This window comes from Nyctereutes procyonoides, unplaced genomic scaffold, assembly GCF_905146905.1.
Source record: "Nyctereutes procyonoides isolate TBG_1078 unplaced genomic scaffold, NYPRO_anot_genome, whole genome shotgun sequence".
NCBI classification, from domain to species: domain Eukaryota; kingdom Metazoa; phylum Chordata; class Mammalia; order Carnivora; family Canidae; genus Nyctereutes; species Nyctereutes procyonoides.
In genome coordinates, this window is record NW_026575048.1 from 22,260,621 (window position 1) to 22,284,774 (window position 24,154).

At 46.7% G+C, this 24,154-nt stretch overlaps 1 protein-coding gene across 4 annotated transcripts in view; it reads left to right on the forward strand.

Annotated features, from left to right (window-relative positions):
- The first annotated feature begins 1,737 nt into the window (after nt 1-1,737).
- PLB1 (phospholipase B1) overlaps nt 1,738-24,154 on the forward strand; it is a 139,453-nt gene continuing 117,036 nt past the window's right edge. For 3 of the 4 annotated variants that reach the window (XM_055327241.1, XM_055327245.1, XM_055327244.1), the window contains exons 1-2: nt 2,694-3,456; nt 23,476-23,682. In XM_055327241.1, the coding sequence (XP_055183216.1) occupies nt 23,589-23,682 (94 nt within the window). In that variant the 5' untranslated portion in view covers nt 2,694-3,456; nt 23,476-23,588. Of the gene's footprint in view, nt 1,896-2,693; nt 3,457-23,475; nt 23,683-24,154 lie in introns of those variants that run through there. The other variant, XM_055327243.1, reaches the window with a different exon arrangement.

Consider the following 24,154-nt stretch of genomic DNA (forward strand, 5'->3'; position numbering starts at 1 on the left):
AAGGCGGTATCAGCCCTGGGAGGTGAGTCATGCTTGGTCTAGGCCAGTCATGGTAATCCCTTGCCAATGATTGGTTTAGGAGTGGTGATAATGTGACCCAGTTCTGCCTAGTGAGACCTCGTGAGAGAGTGTTGGCTGGAGAACTTTGGGAGCAATTTCCTCTGACAAAAACAGACATGCATACAGACACACAAAATTGCATTTTCTTTCTACCTTTGGACATGGCTATATAAAAATGGGATGCTTAGAGATGTAGCAACCATTTTGCAACCATGAGGGAAAGCAAAGAGAATCATTGAGAGCATCTGCTATATGCCAGGCTGAAACATTTGTTTCATAGTGACAATAAAAGTGACAAAAGAGAAGAAGACCCAGACATGGGAAGGTGAGGCATATTGAACCAGACCTCCGAGCAAGCCAAGACCTAAGCTGAGATGATATTGGGCTCCTACTCTTAGTCCTTGAGTTCCTTCTCCTACACTAGATTGTGAAAGAATATACTTGGAGTGGGAACAGAGGGCACTCAAAAAGCGTGGGGATGTGCGAGTCTCCGAGGGTCCCATGTACACAGGGAGGCATGTGTGGAACACTGCATGTGTCATGTGCTGTATCCCATAGCAAGTTTGCTCTGGAGAAGACACAAGAGGTATGCTGTGCCCCACAAGTATGCATGGAGTTGTGTGATAATGTGGAATGCCCCTTGAAAATTAAATCATTCATCAAGTCACTCAGTCACTTTACTAATTTGTAACATGCTGACTTTGGCTCATACCCTGTGCTGCTTCTCTAGGAGAGGCAAAGAAACAGAACACAGGCTTGTTGCCTTTTTGGAGCTCACAGCCCTGGATAGGGAGAAGAAACATCATGCCAGCAAATAATTAGGAACTAAGATGGGACAGATCAAATACCAGGTGAAGGGACCAGGCAGCTAGATCCTAGGGGTTCACAGAGCAGAATGGTCCCTGGGACCTGGGTAGTCAGGAAAGGTTTCATGGAGGTGACAGACAAGAAGACAAAAGAGTCAGGTGGTAGAGGTTTGGAGCCTGGAAGACAGGGAGAATTAAAGAGTTTGGGATGCCAGAAAAAGGAGATTTCATCTTGCTTCCTCTTTTTTTTAATATATTTTTTAATTTTTTATTTATTTATGATAATCAGAGAGAGAGAGAGAGAGGCAGAGACACAGGTAGAGGGAGAAGCAGGCTCCATGCACCGGGAGCCTGACGTGGGATTCGATCCCGGGTCTCCAGGATCGCGCCCTGGGCCAAAGGCAGGTGCCAAACCGCTGCACTACCCAGGGATCCCTCTTGCTTCCTGTTTACACCAATGAGAGAATTTTAAGTTCTAAGTCTTAATCTGCATTCTAATCCATGGCTTCATTCATTCTAACACTTAATAGACATCTTAATAGAAAGTTGCAGGTATGTACAGGCAGGTACGTGTGGGCAACAGGGGCTATTGGGAGGCAAACCCCTCAAGGAGCTCTGCCTCCATTTTGAGACAGATCTGTGATCAGCCAAAGACTGGAGCTAAGTGCAGTTACAGGGGAAGACGCAGGGTGCCACTGTGCCTGGCCAGAGAAGGGACACCAAGGAGGGTTGGGGGAATGGCAGGATGGTTTTACAGGTGCACAGATTGAAGTTTATCTTAGGGTTCTAGGGAATCCTTTAGGCTGGTGAGACTGCTGGCCTGCTGACGAACTTAGCCCCCATTCAACTTTCTATTAAGATCCAGTTCCCTTGGACAAGAGCTCACTGTTGTCTCTTTGAGCAGATGGGACACCCCTGATCAGTCTGGTTATTTTGGTTTTTCATCTCAGAGGAAGGAGGCTGAAGGAGGAGAGACTCTGCTTCACCACCCTGAGAAGATTCTCTTTGCTGTGAGTTGTATGGACATCGGTAAGTAGACACCTATCGTCCTGGGGTGAGAAAGGGTGTGGCCAGACAGTGTGGGCCCATCCTTCACACACGTTCCTTTGTAGGCAGAGCTTGAGGTTGCTGGGAGGAGGTGGAGAGTTGTCAGTGGCCCTGTGCTGCCTTGGGAGCCTGCCCCCTGCTTGTGGGGGATTGGCAATATTAACATCTCTAATGGATAGAGGTGGCTCCATGTGAGGTTAAGTGGTGGGAGAGAATATCAGGAGTTTTGGGAAGGAAACTCTGAGCGTGGCATTCGGTTTGCAGAATATAAAGAGATGAGGCCATGCTGAGTGGCCAAGCTGGTAAGGTAGGATCCATCGAGGCACAGCTTCTTCTCTGGGCATTGCTGGAGGTCATCTCTGCTTAGCCAGGCCCATTCCTGCCCAAGGTCATCGTACTGGATGGACAGGAGGAACCAGGGAAGGGGCCAAAGTGGTCCAATGCCCTGAGATAAGGTGTGGGATGAGACGATGAGCTGGTCCGGGGGTGAGAGTCAGGTGCTGGCCTCTGTTAGCTTTGGGGCATCTTCTGCCACAGGAAAATGTTTGTTCTTCCTAGGACAAGTCATTACAAGTCTGTCAACAGTTTCCATTCAACAAATCTCTTTTGTATATTCTCAAAAAAAAAAAGGAGCTGTTGCTTTAGAGGAGTTTGCTGCCAGTTTGGGTGCTGACAGAGAGGACCCAAAATGTTCTAGAGCTTCAAAGGAGAGTGAGATCATAGCTGGTGGGAGGGGACCAGAAACAAGCTCTGATAGTAAGCATTTCTGAGTCCCTGCCAGTCGCCAGGTGCTGTATGGAGCACTCCACATACAGGATTTCATTTTATCCTCACCTCTCTGAGGAACAGATCGTCCCTTCCTTTTACAGATTGGGAAACAGGCTCAGAAGACATGAAGCGACTTGCCCAGGGGCACAGAGCTGGCAAACAGCCAGAGATTGAGGTCGACTATCTCTTACTCCAAAGTGCATATTCTTCTTCCGTGTTTTGCTTGGCTGCCATGGAGCCAGATGGTCTGAGATGAATCTGGAGAGTTGGAAGGAACTTGTCAGATGAAGACAGGAGGAAAGATGCGGAGGCAGTGGTACCAGAAGTGTGTGGTGTGGCTCAAGGAGAGTCTTTGCAGATAAGGCCAGAGGGAAGGCTTAGGCTCACTGTGGAAGGCCTGGAGGGCCTGGGCCAGGGGCTGTGCCCCTTCAAGAGGCCGCAGGAACCCCCTAGTGGAGGGAAGAGGCCCGATGACAAAGAGGGGAGGTGAGGACTGAAAAGGGAAGAAGCAAACCAAGATTGGAAGAAGGAGAGCACTCTGAAGATGTGGGCTGGAGGCAGGAGGAAAGGGGAGGAGCTGCCCCCTCCTTTGGGCAGTGGAGTCTGAGAGAAGAGCCGCCCAGAGAAGCCTGTCCTGGCCTGAAGGTGCAGCAGCCCGACCTCAGGGAGGAGCCCACAGCACCCCCCACCTCAGCGAAGAGAGTGAGAGGCCCGACGGGAGGCAGAGGACAAGAAGACGGAGGAGAAGAAGACGAAGGGCCTGTGAATGGTCAAGGTGAGAGATGACCTTGGTGGGTTTGGTTGGAGGGATGATGAAGGGACAGAGTCTGGTGAGAATCAAACCATTGATACTCAGGTATTTCCCTCAGACCCAGTCCTGCCCAGGCTGCCATGTATCTGTGAGCCTATGTTTCTGTTTCTTGGTTAAAGCAGAAGTGACTCTGGGGGAACAGGTTCCTATGGAATGATGTCTGCTTTTGTTTATCCTATGTGGCGTTGGATCTGCGGTGCTGGGGATGCACTGGGCCAGTGCCCTGGGCCCCAATGGAAGCAGCCATGTCCGTACCACCCCATTTCTGAGAATCCCCCCTGCCCCAGTCAGATCTGCCAGGCCAAGCCCTTATCTGTCCACTCCTGGCTGACCTCTGGGCCTTTGCTCACCCTCCTCTGGTTGGGAAACGTGATTTTTTCCAGACCTGGCTCAAGGTTGGCCTACTCCAGCCAACTTTCCCTCATGGGAAAATCTCTTCCTCACGTACTGGCTTTGTGTGTGCATCTATATATTTTCTCCTCTCACTTTGAGTTTCTAGGTTTTATTTTTCATGTATGTTCATCTCATATCCCCAAAGAGAGGACAAGGTCTTTGAGGACAGGGACCACATCTTATATTCTCCTTTCATGTAACACCCTCATCCTAAAGTTGGTTCACACAGGGCCTCACACTTGTTGAGTAATGGGAATTCCCTTCCACCTGCACATGGGCCCTGTGGCTCTAGGAGTGTGATCCCCAAACCCACCAGGAGGGCCTGCTGAGATGCAGGCAGGGAGTTGGGCATGGGAGATGCTGAAGCATGGATCACCTTGATGGTTCTCTGGAACGAGGCTCAGCGGGGGGGGTCATGGTGCTGATCCAACCCTGTGACATCACCGATGGGCAAACAGCAGTCTCAGGTGGAGCACAGGTGCCCAGGGTCTCTGAGAAACACCACTGTTATCAGCAATGACCCGCTTTGCTACCACTCAGTTTCCCAGGCCTCAGACGCTACACTCTCTACAGCATCACCATTTTGAAAAGGCCTCTCTCCAAGATACAAACCTACCTCTCTGGCCAGATTTTCCTTATCTCCTTTGCAGGTGTTTTTCTTCTCTATCCAGCCATTTTATATCAAAGTTCCTCCAGAGGCAGTCACTGGATTTTTCTCTGTCCCCCTCTCTCCCCTCTCCTGGGCAGATGCAGCCTAGCACTGCTAGAAGGACTGCGTCTGATGCCTGCAGAGCCCTGGCCTTGAGTTCTCTTCTGAGTCTCCCATCTGTCTCTGTCCCTGCCTCTTTGGCACCTCACACTCAGTATGTCCAAATCTGCATTTGAGACTTCCCTCAGCATTCTTCCCCAGACCCTATCCCTGCGCGGCAATCACTGCTCAGAACACGAACTGCCGTCCAGGCCCCGGCCCCACCTGGAAATCCAGCATCATCTTTCCTCCCTTCTTGCACACAAGCCATCAGTTTTATTTCCTGAACACCTCTTTACCCACATCTTCACATCTCCACTGCTGCCAGCCTGCTTCAAGCCCCCTCCCCCTCCTGCTCCAGGCAGAGGGGGGAGAGGGGGCAGTCTCGGGGTTGGGGTCCCTAGCTCCTTCCATTTCTCTCTGCCATCCATTCTCCACACAGCATCAGACACCTTCTTAAAACATGAAGCAGATCCTCTCACACAGCTCCCGCCCATCCTTTAAAACCCTTTATTGGCTTCTGGTTTCTCTTAGGATAAAGGCCCAGACGTCACCAAGGCCTACCTGTCCTGCCTACACCTGCCTCCACTGTGCATTGCAGTCCCTGACGCCCCCACCCTGGCCTTTCCCTTCCTGGAATTCCCGGAGATCCCCTAACCACAGAGCCTTGAAGCGAGCCTGGGCACATGTTTCCATACTGGCATTTTGCATTCATTTGTGAAACTAATATTTCTCTTCCTGCCTGCCTTTACAATATAAGCTCCTTGAGGCCAGGGCCCTCACCTAGTACATAGAAGTAGCTCAGGAAATATGCGCTGACCCTTAGGCCTTTCTCAGGGATGACGACGCTCCTGGGTTCCAGGCAGATCAGCAGGCTATGCAGGGCAGATGCTCATTGTTCCTGGGGTAGGCATGGTGTGAACACCTGGGCCCAGCATCCAGGCCAGTGAAGGGGCAGAGTAAGACTCCCGGGAGGTGATGGTCACAGGGAGGGAAAGAAGATGATGGCCTAGGGACTTGGCCTTGAACTGAGAAAAGAGTTATTTCCGAGCAATATGAGAAAGGAAGAGAGGAACCCTGCTTTAAGCCTTTATCACAAGGTGGGTGGCCCTTATGTTCTCTCTAAATCATTGCCACATGCTAGAGACTCAGTCTCACCTTCTTTCAAGACACCTGCCTACTGGGACAGTTATGAGGAGCCTTGGAGCACTGCAGCAGGTGGGGTCTTCCTGATTGAAGAGACAGAGAAGAGCTGCAGGAGTGAAGGCTCAGCATGGCCAGGGCAGGGAAGGAAAAGTCGCCAGTTGCTGTTGTTCCAGAAGGCTGGCTGGGCTCCTAGGTGGTATGCAGCGCCCGGGGTCTGCTCCCTGGAGGATCTGGGGAGCTGGTGAAGCGCATTCATGACACTGAGTTTGACAATCTTCCAAGGGACAGGGAAAGTGTTCAGATCACTCCTGGGCTGCATCATGAACCCAGAGAGGCCAAGTTTAGGCCCCAGGCTTGACTCGGTTCACATTTGTGGAAGTTCAGGTTGCTAACCCAAGTAAACAGGTGAAAACCCTCAGAGAATGCTTTGCCCAAGGTGCTGCGCCCATGTCCCAAGTGGAAAGTACCTTCAGTCTCTCCAGTCAGGCCTTGCAAACATTTCTGTGGACCTATTTTTCCCTGCAGGGAAACTCAGGCAGCAACCACTGCTTTCCTGGTCATTGTCTTGTGGTGAATACCTTACCTTGCCAGTGGGATATCACAACTCCAAGCTCCATTCAGTTGAAAGCATCTCCCTCACCCAGTTAGCCAGAGGAAGTTGCAGGCACAGAGCAAGAGTCTAGTTCTCTGACTTCACCCTCCATCCCCTTCCCCCTTCTAGGAGAGGGGCGGCTGTTCCTGGGGGGCAGGGGGAGAGGGAGGGGGAGAGCAGGGGACAGCCTGCCTGGCATGTCACAGTTGTGTGTTGCATCAGTGCCTGCAGGTCCAGCCGCCTGCGGAGCCAGGTTCCCTTTGTGGGGGAGTCTGTGGTCACTTTGGAGCCTCTCCTGTCACTGAAGCTCTTTTATCTATGGTTTCCTGACAGGGGCCAGGCCTCCTGGCCAGTCACACAGTATCTCTCTGGCTCTACTGATCCTGACCTCATTCCTTCCCGGTCCTCTTCTATGGGGGTCCCTAACTGCCCCCCCATACCCATCCCTGCTCCACCAAGCTTTGTGTGATACTGTGACTCATAATAAGAAATACATGTTTAGCGTTCATTTCTGTTCCTGTCACCCGGCTCCTAAACCCCTTGGAATTTTCTAAGTAATGTGAGCAGATACAGGGTTATTTTATGTTATGTTATGAGGTGATTTTTGGAAAGCCCCTAGGTCACCCTAGGCTGGGAGCTGGTTGCCAGGGGAACGAACTATGTGATTATTCCCTGCCCTCCCCACCCTGCCCCACCTGGAGGAAAGGAGCTGGGCTAGAGACTGAGTAGTTCAGTCACCAATTGCCAATGATTTAATCAATGGTGCCTGTGTCATGAAGCCTTCATAAAAAAAAGCAAAAGGATGGGGTTTGGAGAGCTTCCAGATTGGTGAACACATGGAAATTTGGGGAAAGTGGTGTGTCCAGGCAAGGTGTAGAAACTCCACGCCCTTTCCCTAAACCTTGCCCTTTATATCTTTTCCGTCTGGCTGTCCCTGAGTTATATCTTTTTTTTTTATTAAAGATTTTATTTATTTATTTATTCATGAGAGACAGAGAGAGAGGCAGAGACACAGACAGAGGAAGAAGCAGGCTCCCTGCGGGGAGCACAATGCAGGACTCATCCCAGGATCACGCCCTGAGCCCAAGGCAGACGCTCAACCACTGAGCCACCCAGGTGCCCCAAGTTATATCTTTTGATAAAAACTGGCAATCTAGTAGGTAAAAATATTTCTCTGAATCTTGTGAACCACTCTAGTAAATTCATTGAGCCCAGGGAGGGAGTTGCTGGAAGCTGTAATCCCTAGTTGGTGGGGGCAGAAACACGGTGACAACCTGCACTTTCTGGCATCTGGAGTTTGTCTATGGGTGGGGAGGCTGTCCCATAGGACTGAGCCCTTAACCTGTGGAATCTGATGCTATCTCCAGGTAGATAGTGTCAGAATGGAGTTGGATTGTAGGACACCTCACTGGTGTCATGGAATTGCTTGGTGTGGGAACATCCCTGCACCACCTCTGGTCTCGGAAATGTGGGATAGTCGCATAGACAGTAAAAGAGACACAGGGAGAGGTGAGGTTTTCCAATACCTTGGAAGCTCACATCCTTCTAAGCCAGCCCTCCCTTCTCTCAGTCACTCCTTCTTACTCTGAGGGTTTCAGGGGTTCCATACCACTTCCTGTGCTCCTCAAATTCCAGGGGACATGTGTCAAATTCTTTGAGACCCTCTACCCTGGGCTTGGAAGTGGGGGTGATGCACAACCCAGAGATAATTTTCCTTTGGGGAAAGCCTGGCAACCCACCCCATCAGTCTCAGGAGGACCTAGAAGTGGGGCATGGGCTAATAGTGGCCTGATTGATCTCAGACTCTCACAAACAGCACAAGTGGTCTAGGGCCTCAAGTTAGGAAGCAGCCTGTTTGGCACCTACTGAGTTGTTCTTGGCTATTGAGTGAGGGCTCTGCCCAAATGCCAAGACAAAAGGAAGAGTCACCAGTATCCCCCTATTTCATGCACATCATAAAAGGCAAGGATGTGGAAAAAAAAGTTGAAGCAGGAGATAAGGAAAGTACAGAGAGTCCAGAGCATGAGAGGAACAAGCAGAGGTTGGGAGGGAGAAGGCTCGGATGGAAGCCTTGAAGAAGACATTAACCTAATATGTTCAATCTAATCTACTGCCACTGCCTCGTGTCCTTTCATAAAGTCTTTCACCAACCTTGAGGGAAGATGATCCCATTTTGCAGATGAGGTGGGAAAACTCCCAAAGGCAACTGACTCATGGTATAAGTAGCAGAATTTGGATGTCTAAGTCAATTTATCTCCTAGAAGGTCTCAGTTGTTCTTTTTCCCCCTTAAGATAATTTCTAGTTACACAAGTACTACTGGAATACATTATTCATATTAAAAAGTTTAATAAAACTGTAATGATAAAGACCCCTTGTACCACCAAGCTTCCAGTGGTACTAATGGGATAACTTGGTATAATTTTTAAAATCTCTATATAGGCCTTTTCATTTATATTTAACACATATACACACTCGTATATATACACATATGTAGGTTCCCATAGGAAAAATAAAGTATTTTTAGGGTTTTTTTTGTTTGTTTTCTTTTTTAGAAGACTTATCTCTCACTGTACGTAACTTTTGTCTTCTTCACTTCTCCACTTAACCTTATACCCTGAAAAGCGGTGTTGGTAGGTGTGGCTCACCCCATTCTTTCCATTACTATGTAGTATTCTATAGTGTGGATATACCACAGCTCATTCAACCATTCCCCCACTGATGGATTATTTAAATATTCCCAGTATTTTAACAAGGAATGCATTGTTTCAAAGGCAGGAATGCAGCAAGATCTTCATTGGCAGGTCTCAGGATTCAAGAGGGGCTTACTTGGTAATGAGAAGAGACAGGCCAGGTTGGTGGGGAAGGCTACATGTTAGCAGTCAGGAACCCTGGGTTTGACCACAGATGTGTTCTCAGAGGGTAAGCCTACTTCCTCCTCTAAGTTTCTGTTTCCCCTTCTCTAAAAAGGGGTGGGATGCCAGTAGGTTCTCAACCTTGGTTGCTCATCTGAATCACCCAGGGAACTCTCGATAAAACAAACAAAAGATAAACTACCACAACAAAAACAGTGCCCAGGCCCCAGTCCTAGATCTTCTGATTCTTTAGCCTGGGACAGGGCTCTTCCATCTGTCTTTTTTTTTTTTTTTTTTTTTTTTTTTTTTTTTTTTTTTTTTTTTTTTTTTTTTTTTAGAGCACCCCAGGAATTTCTGATATGCAGTATAGGCTGAGAACCACTGATCTAGACTAGGGCTTCTCAAACTCCAATGTGCCCACAAAACTGATTCAGAGGGTCTGGGCAAGCCTGAGGTTCCACCTTTCTAACAAGCTCCCAGATGACTCCAGTACTGCTGCGCCATATTTTGAGCAATCAGTCCTTCATGTTCTCTTTCAATGTCTGTTTTGACCACCCTATTTCCATACTGACCTCAGCCATTAATTGGCCAATTAATGGCTGAGGTCAGTCTCTAGAGGGTGCCTGAGAACTCAAGTGCAAAGCAGTTTGGTGCCCCAGGGCCATGTAGGGCAGCTAGGGAGGCCCAGGGATTTGGACCCAACTGATAGTATTGAGCCCAGAAGACAGCAGGCAGTGAGCTGGCAGGGCTTGTGAGGTTCAGCATCAGAGCAGGTGTTCCTGTCTCAGCCATAATTTTGGCAACAGTTGGCCCAGGGGCTTCCAACAGGAGGCTTCAGTTTCCAAGTCTGCCTCCAGACCTATTCCGGGTCTGAGCCAAACCACAAGGAATTTAGGGCAGGAAGCTGTCACCTGGGAGGACACCTACCTCTAGGCAACTGAGTTAGATACCAGGAAGGGGGTTTTCCCCTAACAAGACTGTAGATAAGCTCAGTCTTTTTTTTCCCCTAGTGTCCCTGCTGTTTACAACATTTATAGGCATCTTGATCAGTGGGAAGGGGGCTGTCAATTAGAATTAGGACCATCTAATTGTTTAATCTGCAAAGTCATGCTTTTTTTTGGGGGGGGGTATGCTTTGTGTTGTTTCTGTTCCAAAGTCCTTTCAAAGTATTTAGCTGGATGTTTTAGTTTAGACAGTGGGGCTCTCTTCCATTCTGCTTTTTGCTTGCAAACCAGGTCTCTGATTTCAGGTTTAACCTGTTTGCAAAATGAGATGAGAGGATTGTTGTTACAACAGCTATGAAACAGACTTCTGAACCTTATTGGAAGGTCATTTCTTGTCTCTAAAATCTCCTTTTGATTCATCTTTTCTCTACTTACAAGACTGAATCAAGCTCCAATAATTTTTATGTTATTTTTTAAATAGACTTTATTTTTTGAGCAATTTTAGGTTTACAGCAAAATTGAGAGGAAAATACAGGGAGTTTCCATCCCCCTCCCTGACTGCCCCCTATGCACAGCCTCCCTCACCATCAACATCACCCACCAGAGAGGTACATCTGTTCCAGAGTTCATGAACCTGCACTGGCACATCATGATCACCCTGTGTCCATAGTTTTCATTAGGATTCATTCTTGGTGTACGTTCTGTGGGGTTTGACAGATGTATAATGACGTGTATCCACAATTATAGTAGCACTGCCCTAAAACCCTCTGTGCTCTGCCTCTTTACCCCTCCCTCCTTCTTCCCCCTGGCAACCAGTGATCTTTTAACTGTGTCCATAGTTTTGCCTTTTCCAGAATGTTATAAAGTTAGAATCATACAGTGCATAGCCTTTTCAGATTGGCTTCTTTCACTTAGTAATATTCATTTAAGTTTCCTCTGTCTTTTCATGGCTCAATAGCTTCTTTGTTTTTTAGTCCTGGATAATATTCCATTGTCTGGATATACCACAGTTTATTTCTCCATCCACCTACTGAAGGACATCTTGATTGCTTCCCAGTTTGACATGTATATGTATGTCATATACATATGTATAGCAGCTTATGTATAAAGCTGCTATAAACATCCATGTGCAGGTTTTTGTGTGGACATAAGTTTTCAGCTCTTTTGTGTAAATACCAAGGAGTATGATTGCAAGTATGTATGCTAGGAATATGTTTACTTGTGTAAGAAACTGTCTTCCAAAGTGGCTGCATCACCAGCAGTGATTCCCACCAGCAATGAATGAGAGTTCCTGCTGCTTCACATCCTTGCCAGCATTTGGTGTTGTCAGTGTCCTGGATTGTGGCTATTCTAATAGGTGTGTAGGGGTATCTTATTATTGTTTTAATTTTCATTTCCGTAATAAGATGATGATGAGCATCTTTTCATATGCTTATTTGCCACCTATGTATTTTCTTTGGTGTGGTATCTGCTTAGTTCTTCTGTCCATTTTTTTAAAGATAGATTTATTTATTTATTTATTTATTTATTTATTTATTTATTTATTTGAGAGAGAGAGAGAGAGAGAGAGAGAGAACAAGTAGGCAGAGCGGCAGGCAGAGGGAAAGGGAGAAGCAGGCCCTCTGCTGGGCAGAGAGCCAGATCCGGGGCTCAATCACAGGACTCTGGGACTATGACCTGAGCTGAAAGCAGACGCTTAACTGACTGAGCCACCCAGGTGCCCCTCTTTTGCCCATTTTAAAATCAGGTTGTTCATTTTTTTTTTTTTTTACTGTTGAGTTTTAAGGTTCTTTGTATATATTGGATAGAGATATCCTATGTCAGACATGTCTTTTGCAAATATTTTTCCCTGTCTGTGGCTTGTCTTCTATGCTCTTGATTCCAATCAATTTTTATAGAAAAGTCCAAGAAGTCACTTTGAGTAAACTCTGACCTGTTTTCTGGGCTCTCCTGAAGCTTGCTGGCTTTATTTACATGCATGTGGGATGCCTTAAATTTAGCCCTGGACTGGTCTATTCAGCTTTTCTCATTGATAATTTAGCATTTGATTTTCCTACTAACATGCCAATTAGCTGGCAGAGATTGGATTATAGACCCCTGAGAGATTCTGAATTCTTCGGGTAAAGATGTGTCCTTAATCAGGGTTTAGGGAAATCTCAGACAATAGCTCTTAGTTAGCTGAGACCAGGGTTTAAACTCTATGGTTAAAGGCATTTGTGATTCTCAATCAGGATATTTTTAAAGGAAACTGATGTTTTGGAGTATCAGGGGGCTTGTTAAAAAAAAAGGCAAGAGATCTAGGCAAGGGGAAAGGAGAGGTGGAGTGGTTAGAGGGATTGAGGTTAGATCTATGTGGAAGTGGAAGAAACGGTATGATAAAGAGTAGGGGGCAATAGAGGGTGAGGGTTTAATGAGGGAGGTGATTTAATCCCAGATAATTTTATACTTGGTCATCAAGTTCCTTGTTTTGACTTGAAAAAAGAATTCTTGGGGATCCCCGAGTGGCTCAGTGGTTTGGCTCCTGCCTTTGGCCCAGGGTGTGATTCTGGAGACCCGGGATCGAGTCCCACGTCGGGCTCCCTGCATGGAGCCTGCTTCTCCCTCTGCCTGTGTCTCTGCCTCTCTCTCTCTCTCTCTCTCTCTCTCTCTCTCTTTGTGTCTCTCATGAATGAATAGATAGAATCTTAAAAAAAAAAAAAGAAAAAAGAATTCTTTAAAGAATTGGAATTCTAGAATTAGAATTCTCTTTAGAAGCATCAGGGTACCTACTGATCATAAAATGCTGCTCATTGGGCCTGAGGAGTTTTATTCTGTTTTTGCTTTAAGGCACCTCTCAAATGAGCAGTTCTAGTTCAATTATGTTTTCCTCAAAGTGTCCGTTGTAGGGCCAAATCATCTTTAGTGGGGTTCTGCTATTAAGAGAAGTATGGTAATAGGGGAACCCGTAAGAAGCAATTTTTCCCAGAGAAGGACACAGGTTAGACTATGAAAGCTCTTGGTCACTATCAGTTGAAAGTTAGTCAGTTGAAGTTGTTCATACATCCTTGTGTCTTGGGCCAGCTGCCCGTGAACACAGCCCAACCATCTGAGTCCCCAGCAGGTGGAATATATCAGAGAGAGAGAATGCCTTCTTTGTTTTTTTTTTAATAATTTTTATTTATTTATGATAGTCACAGAGAGAGAGAGAGAGGCAGAGACACAGGCAGAGGGAGAAGCAGGCTCCATGCACCGGGAGCCCGATATGGGACTCGATCCCCGGTCTCCAGGATCGCGCCCTGGGCCAAAGGCAGGCGCCAAACCGCTGCGCCACCCAGGGATCCCCGAGAATGCCTTCTTTGAATCAAAAGCAAGCTCTTAGGACAAATGGCCAGGATGAGAGGACAACCTCATCTGGTTTTATTGGTGACCCACAGCAAAACTGGTCCTCAGAGGGTGCTGGTCTGGGGAGAACTGCCAACTCTTCAGTGTATGAGGCCACCTTAAACAGCCAGCTTATAGGTATGATGCTTGTATGCCATGATATGATTCTCCTCCTCATGATAAAACAACACTAAGGACACGGACAAAACAAAGGGACAGGGAGAAGCAAATCACTAGGGACACAAACCTCAAAGGGAACATTAATTAAATAACAATACCTACCATCCAATAAGTGAATAAAACAACCAAGGAACTCAACCTAAAGAGGGTGGAGTTGAAGCACAGTGCAGACTTGCTTGTTGATGTGGTCAGTGTTCTGTGGTCAGAGGGAGGCTGAAGAGGTCTTGGTGGGCACCACACCTGGGCAACAGCCAAGGTCCAAGGCAACAAGCAGGTCAGGCTGCATCTGAGCTGCAGCACCAAGATTACAGCCAAAAATCAAACAAGACCAGAGACAAAATTAGCCAAGGCTGTTTATTTATAAACTCACAGCCAAAGGGAACCATCTGCAATCACTTACATTTCAGCAGGGGTTCAAAGGTATCTGAAAGGAGAGTAAATTTTACAGAGGAAAAAAAAAAGAGGAAATACTGATAGTCTCTGATTGGCAAGCAAGCATTTTACTAATGTGTGTGTGTGTGTTTGGGGGGGGGGATTTTTGGAAGCAGGGGAGACTCTAATTGACCTTCAAGTACATTTGGCAGTCCTTGATTAGCTTGCTATCCATAATTTACAAGACTTGGGAAATTTTCAGGTTTTCCTGTTCTTTTAGGAGGACTATTTTAAGAGATTTCTTAACTTTGGCGGGCATAGGAGGCTATCTGGCCCAGGCAGAGGCCAAGCAGTGTCCCCTTCCTTTATAGCAATGTGTTGCTCTTGATCCCAAGAGTGCAATTCAGTTTCCTACTGTGTGCAAAGCCACTATATTAGGGACCATGCAGGTAGTACAAAGAGAATGAAGCACAGGTCATACCCTTTTTAGCAAAAGAAACAGCTCCAACTGGCCAGCTTTTGGATACCAGAGAAGATGAAGTAAGCTGTATAATGGAGCTCCAGAGAAGGCAGGAGTGTTCATTTACTGTGAATTAGGACTTGATTCTGTTCACTGGGGACCCCAGATAAGTAACTGGAGCAAGACTGGGCATTTTCTTCCATGCAGCAATTGTTGAGCACCTGCTGATGTTAGGTCCTGTGCTAAAGGGACACAGCAAGAAACCATTTGGTCCTTGCCCTCCCATGGAACTCATGGGTGGACAGACAGAATAGACTTAGCGCACTTGGAATTACTTGTTCTGAGTATTGGAGAAGAACAGGGGGCCAGAGGAGCATGAGACAGGGCCTTACATCAACTGGACTTGAGAAAACATTTTGGGAAGTATTTACACTAATCCTGAAAGGAGAGTCAGTGAGGCCAAGAAATGGGGAGGAGAATGGGGTGGCCTGAGTTCCAGGCAGGGGGAACAGCCTGTATTAAGGCTCTGGGGTGGCAAAAGGAAGTGAAAGGAAAAAAAAATAATAATAATTAATTAATTAAAAAAAAAAAAGGAAGTGAAAGGAGACCAGTGGGCCTGAGGTCAGAGAAGAAACCGGGAGTGGGACTTGAAGCTGGAGAGGAGGAGGAAATCAGGGCCTTCTTAACCATATCAAGACAGTTGGAAATTGTCCAAAATGCTGTGGGGTGTTATTGAAGGGATTTATGCAAGGCTGTGACATTGGGCTCACACTTTGAAAAGACTATCAGGCTGTTGTGTGCGGAAAAAAAGAGTAGACTTAGGAATAGCTCTTGCAGCCATTCAGGGGGGCAGAGATGGTGGCCTGGGCCCACATAGGGGCAGTGAAGATGGAAAATGGTGAGTAGGTTCACTAGGTGATTTAGGATATTGAATCGACAGGACTAAGCAATTGATGATATCTGTTAGGGTTGAGGAGAGGGAATTTTCAAGAACTGTTCTTGGATCTGCCTACAACCCCCATTGCCCTTTCCTGTAAGAATGCAGATAAGTGGAGGAGGATCATATATTCAGTTCTCAATTCCTCAAGTTTGAGGTGCATATGAAACATCAAAGTGAAGATGTTGAATCAGTGAATGAATTTGCAGGGTTTGAAGGTTAGCAAAGAGGCCTGGCTGGAAATTGAAGTGTAGAAATCATGGGCACATAGATTTATTTTATTTTATTTTATTTTATTTTATTTTATTTTATTTTATTTATTTTATTTTTTTATTTATTTATTTATTTTTTATTAATTCAATTTGCCAACATACAGTGTAACACCCAGTGCTCATCACATCATGGGGCACATAGATTTTAAGTGAATTTTAATTTAAATGATTTTAAATGGGGTGTATGTGTGAGATTGCCTCGAGAGGCAGACAGAGAAGGATGCAGGCCAGATTTTTGAGGAGCTCCAGCAGCAGAGGAGGGGCTGGCAAAGGAGGTTGAAAAGGCACAGCTGTGAAGAAGAAACCAGAAAACTAGACACATAGAGACCAAGGACAGTTTTCAGAGAATAGGAGGAGAGGTCGGCTGTCAAATGTTCCTGAAATGTCAAGTAAGATTAAATCTGAGGACCTTGCTATCCATGGAGTTGAACAAATTGTTGACCATAGAACATTTCTGGCAAAGCAGTGGGAGGAGAAGCCACACCAAAGTGAGGAGTTGAGACCAGATAGTGGAAGATGTTCTGAAAATTCACCTCAGGGATGGGATGGGTGGAAGATTGGGGTGGCCAGCCACCAGGGATTGGTCCTGGAAGAGAAGTTAAATTTCAAGAACATGGAGCCTCACTCTGGCTCAGGAAACATGGATCTCAATGTCAATAGAGAGGAACACTTGGAAACTTGGCTCAAATGGCTCCCAGAAGCAAAGATGAAAGTGAGTGGGAAGTGGAAGGATTCATCCAGGATTCCTACAGAGACCACACCAAGATTCCAGCTGCTCTTGAGAGAGCCTGCAATCAAGTCCCACATTCCCACATGTTCCTGGTCACACATGCTCCTAGGAAGCCTTCCAGGGTCGATGGAAGAACTGAAAAAAAAAAAAAATGAAAAAAAACAACCCACACAAAAATGAAGAAGCATCTCAGGTTAAAGGAACTGACCTTTGGAGCAAAAAAACTGGTATTGAAAATCTCTCTTCACCACCTGCTCTGTGTGATCTGGGTCAAGTTTCTAAACATTTCTCTGGGTTATAAGACATATGGAATATGAAAATTTGTTTTCTTCACGTTTTCTCTTTTGGATGCTAATCCTCCAGTTATGAACAAGGCTGTTCCTGAACCCAAGAAGAAGGGAACAACAAGCTGGCTTGCCTCAGCCAGCAGTGCCCAGAGGCAGAGACACAAAGGTATTCCCTCAGGAGGAGGGGGAAACAAGCTGAGGTGTCTACTGGACCAGCCTGGCTGTCCTGATGGCCAGAGCTCAGCACAGATCTCACCATGACCCCAGCCCAGCCCGCTCATCCGCATGAGGGTCCTGAGACAGAAGGCCAGCCTTACTCTCTTCCCTGCCATAGTCCTCTCACCAAGTGGTGCAATCAAAGGTAAACACTGGGCCTGCCCAGAGACCTGGCAAAACAAGTACACTTGTGCATCATCATCATTATCAAACTATTAACACCACGTGCAGCGTGGGTGTGGGGCTGAAAGCCCAGTGTGGTAGCAAGCGGGTGACACCATGCCACAGCAATCCCCTGCCCACAGCCAAAGGCCCGGAGGCCCCATTCTGGAGTGGCAGTGTGGTTGGAGGGACATCCCCAGCTCATAAGCTGCCCTAGCAGGTGGTGGAGAAGCTGTCTTCCTTCTCTGGATCTCTAGTCCAGGAGAAGCCTTCCCAAGCAGATACTCTGCTCTGAACCTAGGTCAGGGAGGCATGTGTGGTCAATGCATGATGGTTGGAGCTGCAGGAGCCAGGAGCCTTCCAGCATGGTCTGAAACATGAGAGATTCCCAGGAAAGTCTGGGAGACTTTGGTTGTTCCCTTTGTATTTGAAGAATAGATCACAACTCTCACGGACAGGATATAAAGGGATTTGAGTAAGAGAAAGATTAGCCACATAGCAGAAGTTCCCTGGGATCCCCCTGGTTGGCGGAGGACTCCACCAGCTCTGCTACATGGGGTCTCAGCTCTAGAAGACCCAGGGGAGAGCTTTTCCTGTGTGCTAGTGTCCACTGGCCAGCCAGCCAGCCTATCGTCATGGAATCTTCCTTCCCAGAATGAAGATGTCTGGGCTTTACGTGGTATCTACTAGAGTGAGGTCTGTGTGGAATCCCTCTAGCTTGAACTTGACCACTGCTGGGCTGTGATGGAAAGGGCAAGCAACCCTCAGTAGTTAAGCAGCCTTGGGCAAGTCACTAATCTTCTCTGGGTTTTTTGTCTCTTACATGTAAAACTGGACTGAAAATTCATTGCTGCAAGTGGTCAGGGTGATTCAGCGCTACATGATGAGTGGGAAAGAGCTCCAGAATTGAATTAGGAAATCCAAAGCCTAGTTCAGGCCCTGTCTCTTTCTTTGCCTCAGTTTCCTCCTCTCGGCAACAGGGGTGGAGGGGACTGACTGGGTGGCTGTTAAGGTACAGGTGCCCTCTGACCAGTTCTGACCTCATCCCTATTTCTTTCCAGTCCCTGGGTGGGATTCTCCTCAGGAGGGGAAAGGAGGTCACAGCTGGGCTGCGACCCAGCAGCTGGGATGGAGCAGAGCATCCCCGTTTGGTTCTCTGGTCCTCTTGAGGTGGTACCAAGGAGGATGCCTCTGGTGCTTCCACCAAGAGGAGCCACATTTCCTCCACAGGTTGATGAGGGCCATGGCTGGGTGGTGGTCAGGCGGGGTGGTCCACTCAGACTCCTCACCTAGGAGGGAATAGTCACACTGCCAGACTCCCCTGCCGGACTCAGTGTATGAACCATAGGCTGTTCTCCACCAATGCAGAATGAAGAGCCTTACCTGGGCTTCTTTCCAGAAGAGACTCTTAAGACCATTTCACCAGGAGCATCTCTGTCATGCAGAGAGAAACTAATAGATACAGAGGGAGAAGACTTGGATCAGAAACTCCTTTTTACAACCTACCTGTTGAGTGACCCTAACTGCGACTTTTAACCCCCTGAGGGAATATAGCTAGTATTAAATAAGATGACATTTATGAGTTCAATTAGCCAGATTCCTGGCACCTAGTAGGTTCTCACCAAATGCTGTTTAGTTTTCACCTAGAGGTAAATGTACTAAGGGGTACAGATGGGCAAAGAAATTGATCCCCCTAGGGGCCCACCAGGAGCAGGGCCTGGGGCTGTCCCAGATCCCCAGCTAATTATCTCAGGGCACACATTGTCCTGTCTGCTCACCCTATGTGCTGTGCAAATATCACCACCATCCATGTGTGGGGAGACATAAAGGTTGGGAAGCTGTGGTGGGCTGAATCTGGAGATCGTGGGAGAGGTGGGAGAGGGGAGCAATGGGCAGTGTAGCTGTGTGACTTAGAGGATGTCACAGCTCGGGCTGTGAGCTCCCCATCTGTGAATGGGGGTCAGTCAAGGGCAGTATCATTTTTGCAGTAATGACTGTTGCAAGAGGGAGAGTACCTTGTATGCTTGAGTAGGCAGCTCATCTTACCCTTTCCCCACCTGCCATGGTCCTATTCTTCACACTGTACATCAGTGAATGGAATGTATGTGTCAAACTCACAGATCAGGAAACTAACACATGCGGAAGAGGATATGGCTGCAGATGATAATGGGTGATATGGTTGATCCAGGACTTTAGCCCTGGTGCTTGGTGACTGGGCACTCCAGGCCCCAGAATCTGGCTCTTTCCCAATCTACTCCCTGACCTCTGAGAGATAAGTCCCAGTGCTCCCCCTCTCCCTGCGTTGCTATGGGGTTCTTCTCGGGAGAGGCCGCCTGGTCAGTCCAATTGTGTCAGCTGTGGTAGCCTGTTCAGGCATCAGGCCATGCCCCGTGGACCTCTGGCTTGCCTGCAGCAGCGGAGATGGAGCCCTCTCCATCCTTCAGTGCTGGGCTTCAGGCAGCCCTGGCTTCACTGGAGCAGGAGCCCTCAGCCCTGGCTACACATCGGAATCCATCAGTGAATTTTAAAAATGACACCTACAGAATGTCTGTAGGTGAAGTCTTAAATCTTCCCAGGCGATTCCAATCTGCAGCCAGGATTGAGAACCACTGCGTAGGAGAATAACAGTGTGACCTTGGAGGAAGACCCACAAGTGTGAGCCTCCATGTTACTTCTCTGTTGTTTTTTTCCATCATGCTTCATGGTATTGGGTCCATGTGCTTCCCTTTTTCCTCAGTTTTGTATCCCAAAACATAATTTTTACCCCTTTCATCTTTTCTATTCTGTCCCATTGAGCTGATCTTTTTTATAGTAGTCTTGGTGTCTTCCTTTTATTCTGCTTTTCACTTATTTATTCATCCAACATGTAATGAATGCCTGCTACCACAGGCAACCTACTAGCTGCTGGGAATAGCAAAGAACAAGAAGGCCAGGTCTGATGGAATGCATGTTCTGCTGGGATTTGCCGTTTTTCTTTCTCTTTTTATTAATAAGGCTGGGATACTTGAAAAAAAATTTTTTTAACATACATGTTACTGGTCCCTTCTTAATTTTGTCTCTTATTTTTACTCCTTAAACTTCTTGTTTGATTATAAGCAAAGCGTCTGCCCAAAGGAAATTAAATAATCTCAGTTACTCGTGTTGGACAATGTTTTGCATGTGTGTGTATACACAGGTCTTGTGTTGTATCAACAGAGGAACACTGACATCTGGATGTTATTTGTGTTTGGAGATTCCTAAGCCAAGCCTCCTTGTACTTCTGTGCCTGGGAAGGCTCTTGGAGAACACAGCCTTGATTAAACTAGTTGTCTTCTCTCTGAAGAATACTCAACCAACGAATAAAGATTAGGTGAGGGTCTCTTATGCATAGGACATTGAGCTAGGTGTTCTTGTAGGGAGAGGTTCTGGAGGTGCCCAAATGGCAATAAGCAAAAGGCCCAGCCTCTCCCTCAGGAAGCCCACCAAGGTTATAGGACTATTTCCACACAGAAGTAGTGAGCGATACAAGGCTGTCATGGTGAGGGCAAGTAGGCACTTCAGAAGAGCCATCATTTGGAGAAGACAATTCTCAGGGTATTACTGGCACCAGTGCAGATTATCCTGAGATAGATAGTTTCACCCCTCCTACAGTTCTGGTGTGTACCTTCCCCTTCAAGCTGTGGGTCTTCTGTAGAATAGGCACCAATGAGAACCCATCCTGAACTAGATGATAGGCCACCAACATATACTTTCCATCACATTGGCAGAGCTCACTCAGGAGACAGGGTCTAGGTTTTCCTTGTTTAAAAAAAAAAAAAAAAAAGGACAATTTCACTTACTCTCTTCTCACAACTGCTAAAAAGTTTGAATTGTACTTTCTTCCCAAGGCTCAGAGCCAATCATAGGCATTGTCTTAGCTGCTAGCATAGGGAATTTGGTGGAGCTGCATCTTTAACCAGAGGGAAGAACAAACCTGTTTTATCTTGGAGCATAGGGATTTCTTTATGGAACTGATCTACTGCTGTCTGAGGGAGTGGTCTTCAATTTCTTTTTTAATGGCCCATATTAAGAAATACATTTTGCATCACTGCCTGTGACTGAAAGGAGTTTCCCAAAACATCACTTACCCTTACTATATGCAGTGCCTTCAGGTATTTTATATTCTATTTAATTTTTTTAAATTACTGATGAGTCCACCAAATTAAATTCATGGGATAATAATAGGTTGTAACCCCAGTTTGAAAAACACTCTTCAGAAGCCACTGCTGCTTTAATCCGCATGGGCCCTGAGGCCAAGGCTTGGTCTAGCACCCCCTTGTGGATTTCTGGACAACAGTAAGCACCCGGCTTGTTCAGTCACCAAGATATCCGTGTGCCTGTGCCTTTCCCAAAAGGAACATCTGCTGATTGTTGCTAACGTTTGAAATGAAGCATCTTCCCTCCTCTGGGATATTTCCTCTTAGGACATCTTAGTAGCAAAACTCAGAGAAGAAATGTTTGTTAAAAAGTGATGGGACTTATTTCTGGCTTTTGACAAGTACTGGCCCCTGTGTTTTCACAGCTGCTAATAGAACACATAGATGCATCTGCTCTAAATAAGCTCCTCATGCATGTGAAGAGCACCCACAGTGCCTGGTAAGGGTGCCCAAGAGGTGTTAGTCCCCCACTGCCTCACAGCTGATAAGGATTCTTTGATGTGTTGACAGGACTCGAAGATTTCTTATATTTCAGAGAATTCAGTCTGTCCTATAACAAAATGCCTTGCAAAGGTTAAAAGTATTTTTAAGTCACTTCTCAATGTTTCTAAATGTAAAAGAGGTTAGAGATTGATGTGCTTGCCAACCCAGTTGGGCCATGGTGGTTGTACAGAGAAGCATTAAGCGGTGGAAACAAATACATGCATTGTAAAGCCAAGCTATTTCTGCCCATTTCCCATGATGTGTCCCATCCCACCTCCAACTGGCCCAAGCTAAGTGGGGGCCAGTGACCTTTCATTCAGTCCAAGTAGGTTCAGGCATGCTCCTTAAAGCTGCTGGTGGCATAGAGCTGGGAAGGACTCCTACCATCCTTAATAGTGAGTCTGTAGCTTTGGGTCTCTTGTTGGGCTTGTGGGCAATTAGTGAAGATAACTAGTGTCCAGTGTTCAGGAGCATCTGTGCCCAAATGGCCCTTACATACCACTCTTTGGGTATATTTTTTTCTTCCTTCTCTGCTTGTATTCCTCTCTTCTGGGCTCTGGAACCATCCCATGGCCAGCTGGGCCCATTGTAGCAGTGTCCACACATGCCTGGTGTGACCTGAGCCCTCTGTGCAGCTCTAAGGCTGAGGCTTTGGCATGGCTAAATCAGTGGTTACCCACAAGTCACATTATATTGAACAGATGAGAAAGGAAGACAACATCTTAATGTCAGAGAGCCAGGAACAAAAGGCCGCCACTTAGATTTTACTTTATACTCAAGACAACCAACGTATAACTATGATTTGAAACATACTGAAAAAATGTCAGCAGATCAAGATCTGAGGTTGAACAATAGAAACCAGCTCCAGACTCCTAGCTGGAGCTCAGAAGTCTGGCTCTCGGCCTTGCTACCCTAACAATGGCCAAAATGCAAGGATAATTTAAATATATTAGTCCGTATTACCCAAAGGCAAATGTTACTTGAAATTTATGGAAAATATTTGAATTTCACCCCTCAGGTATTTTGGCACCCAGCTTTTAAATTCCAACTCTTTCTGCCCAGTTTAGACCCTTCCCAGCATTTCAACTTTGATTGCCCAAAGCAAAATGCTAATTCTGTCAAATGAGTTCCAATGGCTCACCTCTGGCTTGTATCTCTCAATTCAACATGCAGACAATTGATGTGTGGCATACACATCAGTCCAACACTCCTGGCCACCTGTGGCTTTGGAGGTGAGGACAGAAACAAACCTCTCTGAATCATACAGACCAGGGAACCCAGCTGCACTCCTCAGACTCTGTGGGAACACATTTCACAATAAGATGTCACATTTAGGAGGGGACTTTAGGGTTTACAGTTGTTACAAAGTACTTTCACTCTACCTATGGCTTTTATCTCCATAGCTTACAGCTGAGAAGGAAACAAAGCCACGTTAAGGGACTCACCCAAGATCTCACAGCTATTGTCAATCTGGGATTCCAGTCCTAAGCTCCTCCAAGCAGGCCAGAGCCCTGACACTGGTGATCTTTGGATGTTCATGACCTTGGGAGGCCATACTGAAGAGGCTATGTGGTCCCAGCCCTTTGATGCCTTTGTCTAGAACATGCTACCCATCTTTGACCTATCTACTTTGAGAAATCTTCTGCCTAAATGTTAATATTTATCATTTACAGCTGGCCACTGCCCCCTTTCAAAGGTGAACATAGTAAAATTTATGACAGGCGTGCTATCAGACAACAGAGAAGCATAAAAGCACAAGAAAGAGTGGCACTCTCCATCTGTGCAAATGATTCATCCAAGGCTGGGACACCTGACGGATTCTGGAATGGGGCTGCAGCCACGCGTTTTCCTCCTGGGGCTACTATTGCTTCTGGGGCAAGGTAAGTCTGCCTTTTGCTCAGAGGGCAACCAGTGGGTCAACCTGCTGGTGTCCCATGTTGCTTAGGCACAGAGCTTGAGAGAGGAACGTATCTTTCTCATGCACAGGTTAGATGCAAGCAGGCTGGAATGCTAGGGTTCAAGTGCCCATGGCTGTGGGGCAAGAGGCAGGTCTGGGGCTAAGTGAGGAGTGCTGATGGGCAGTAGCCGAGTGGTAAAAAAAAAAAGCCATAGGTGCAAGGAACCACTAAGATCAGGGTTCTAGTTCTCTGCGTTGTGTGGCCTTGGGTGAGTTCTATCTCCCTGGACCTTGATTTCATCTCAACCTTAAAATGAGAATACTACTATTTAATGCACTTTGCTTTGTCTTTGCTAGAAGGACAGAGGAAGGCAGGCTCATTAGCCTGACTCCAGCTAGACATCTTACACAATTTGTTTTTGGAAACATATTTGGCTTTCTTTGGTCCTGAGTTG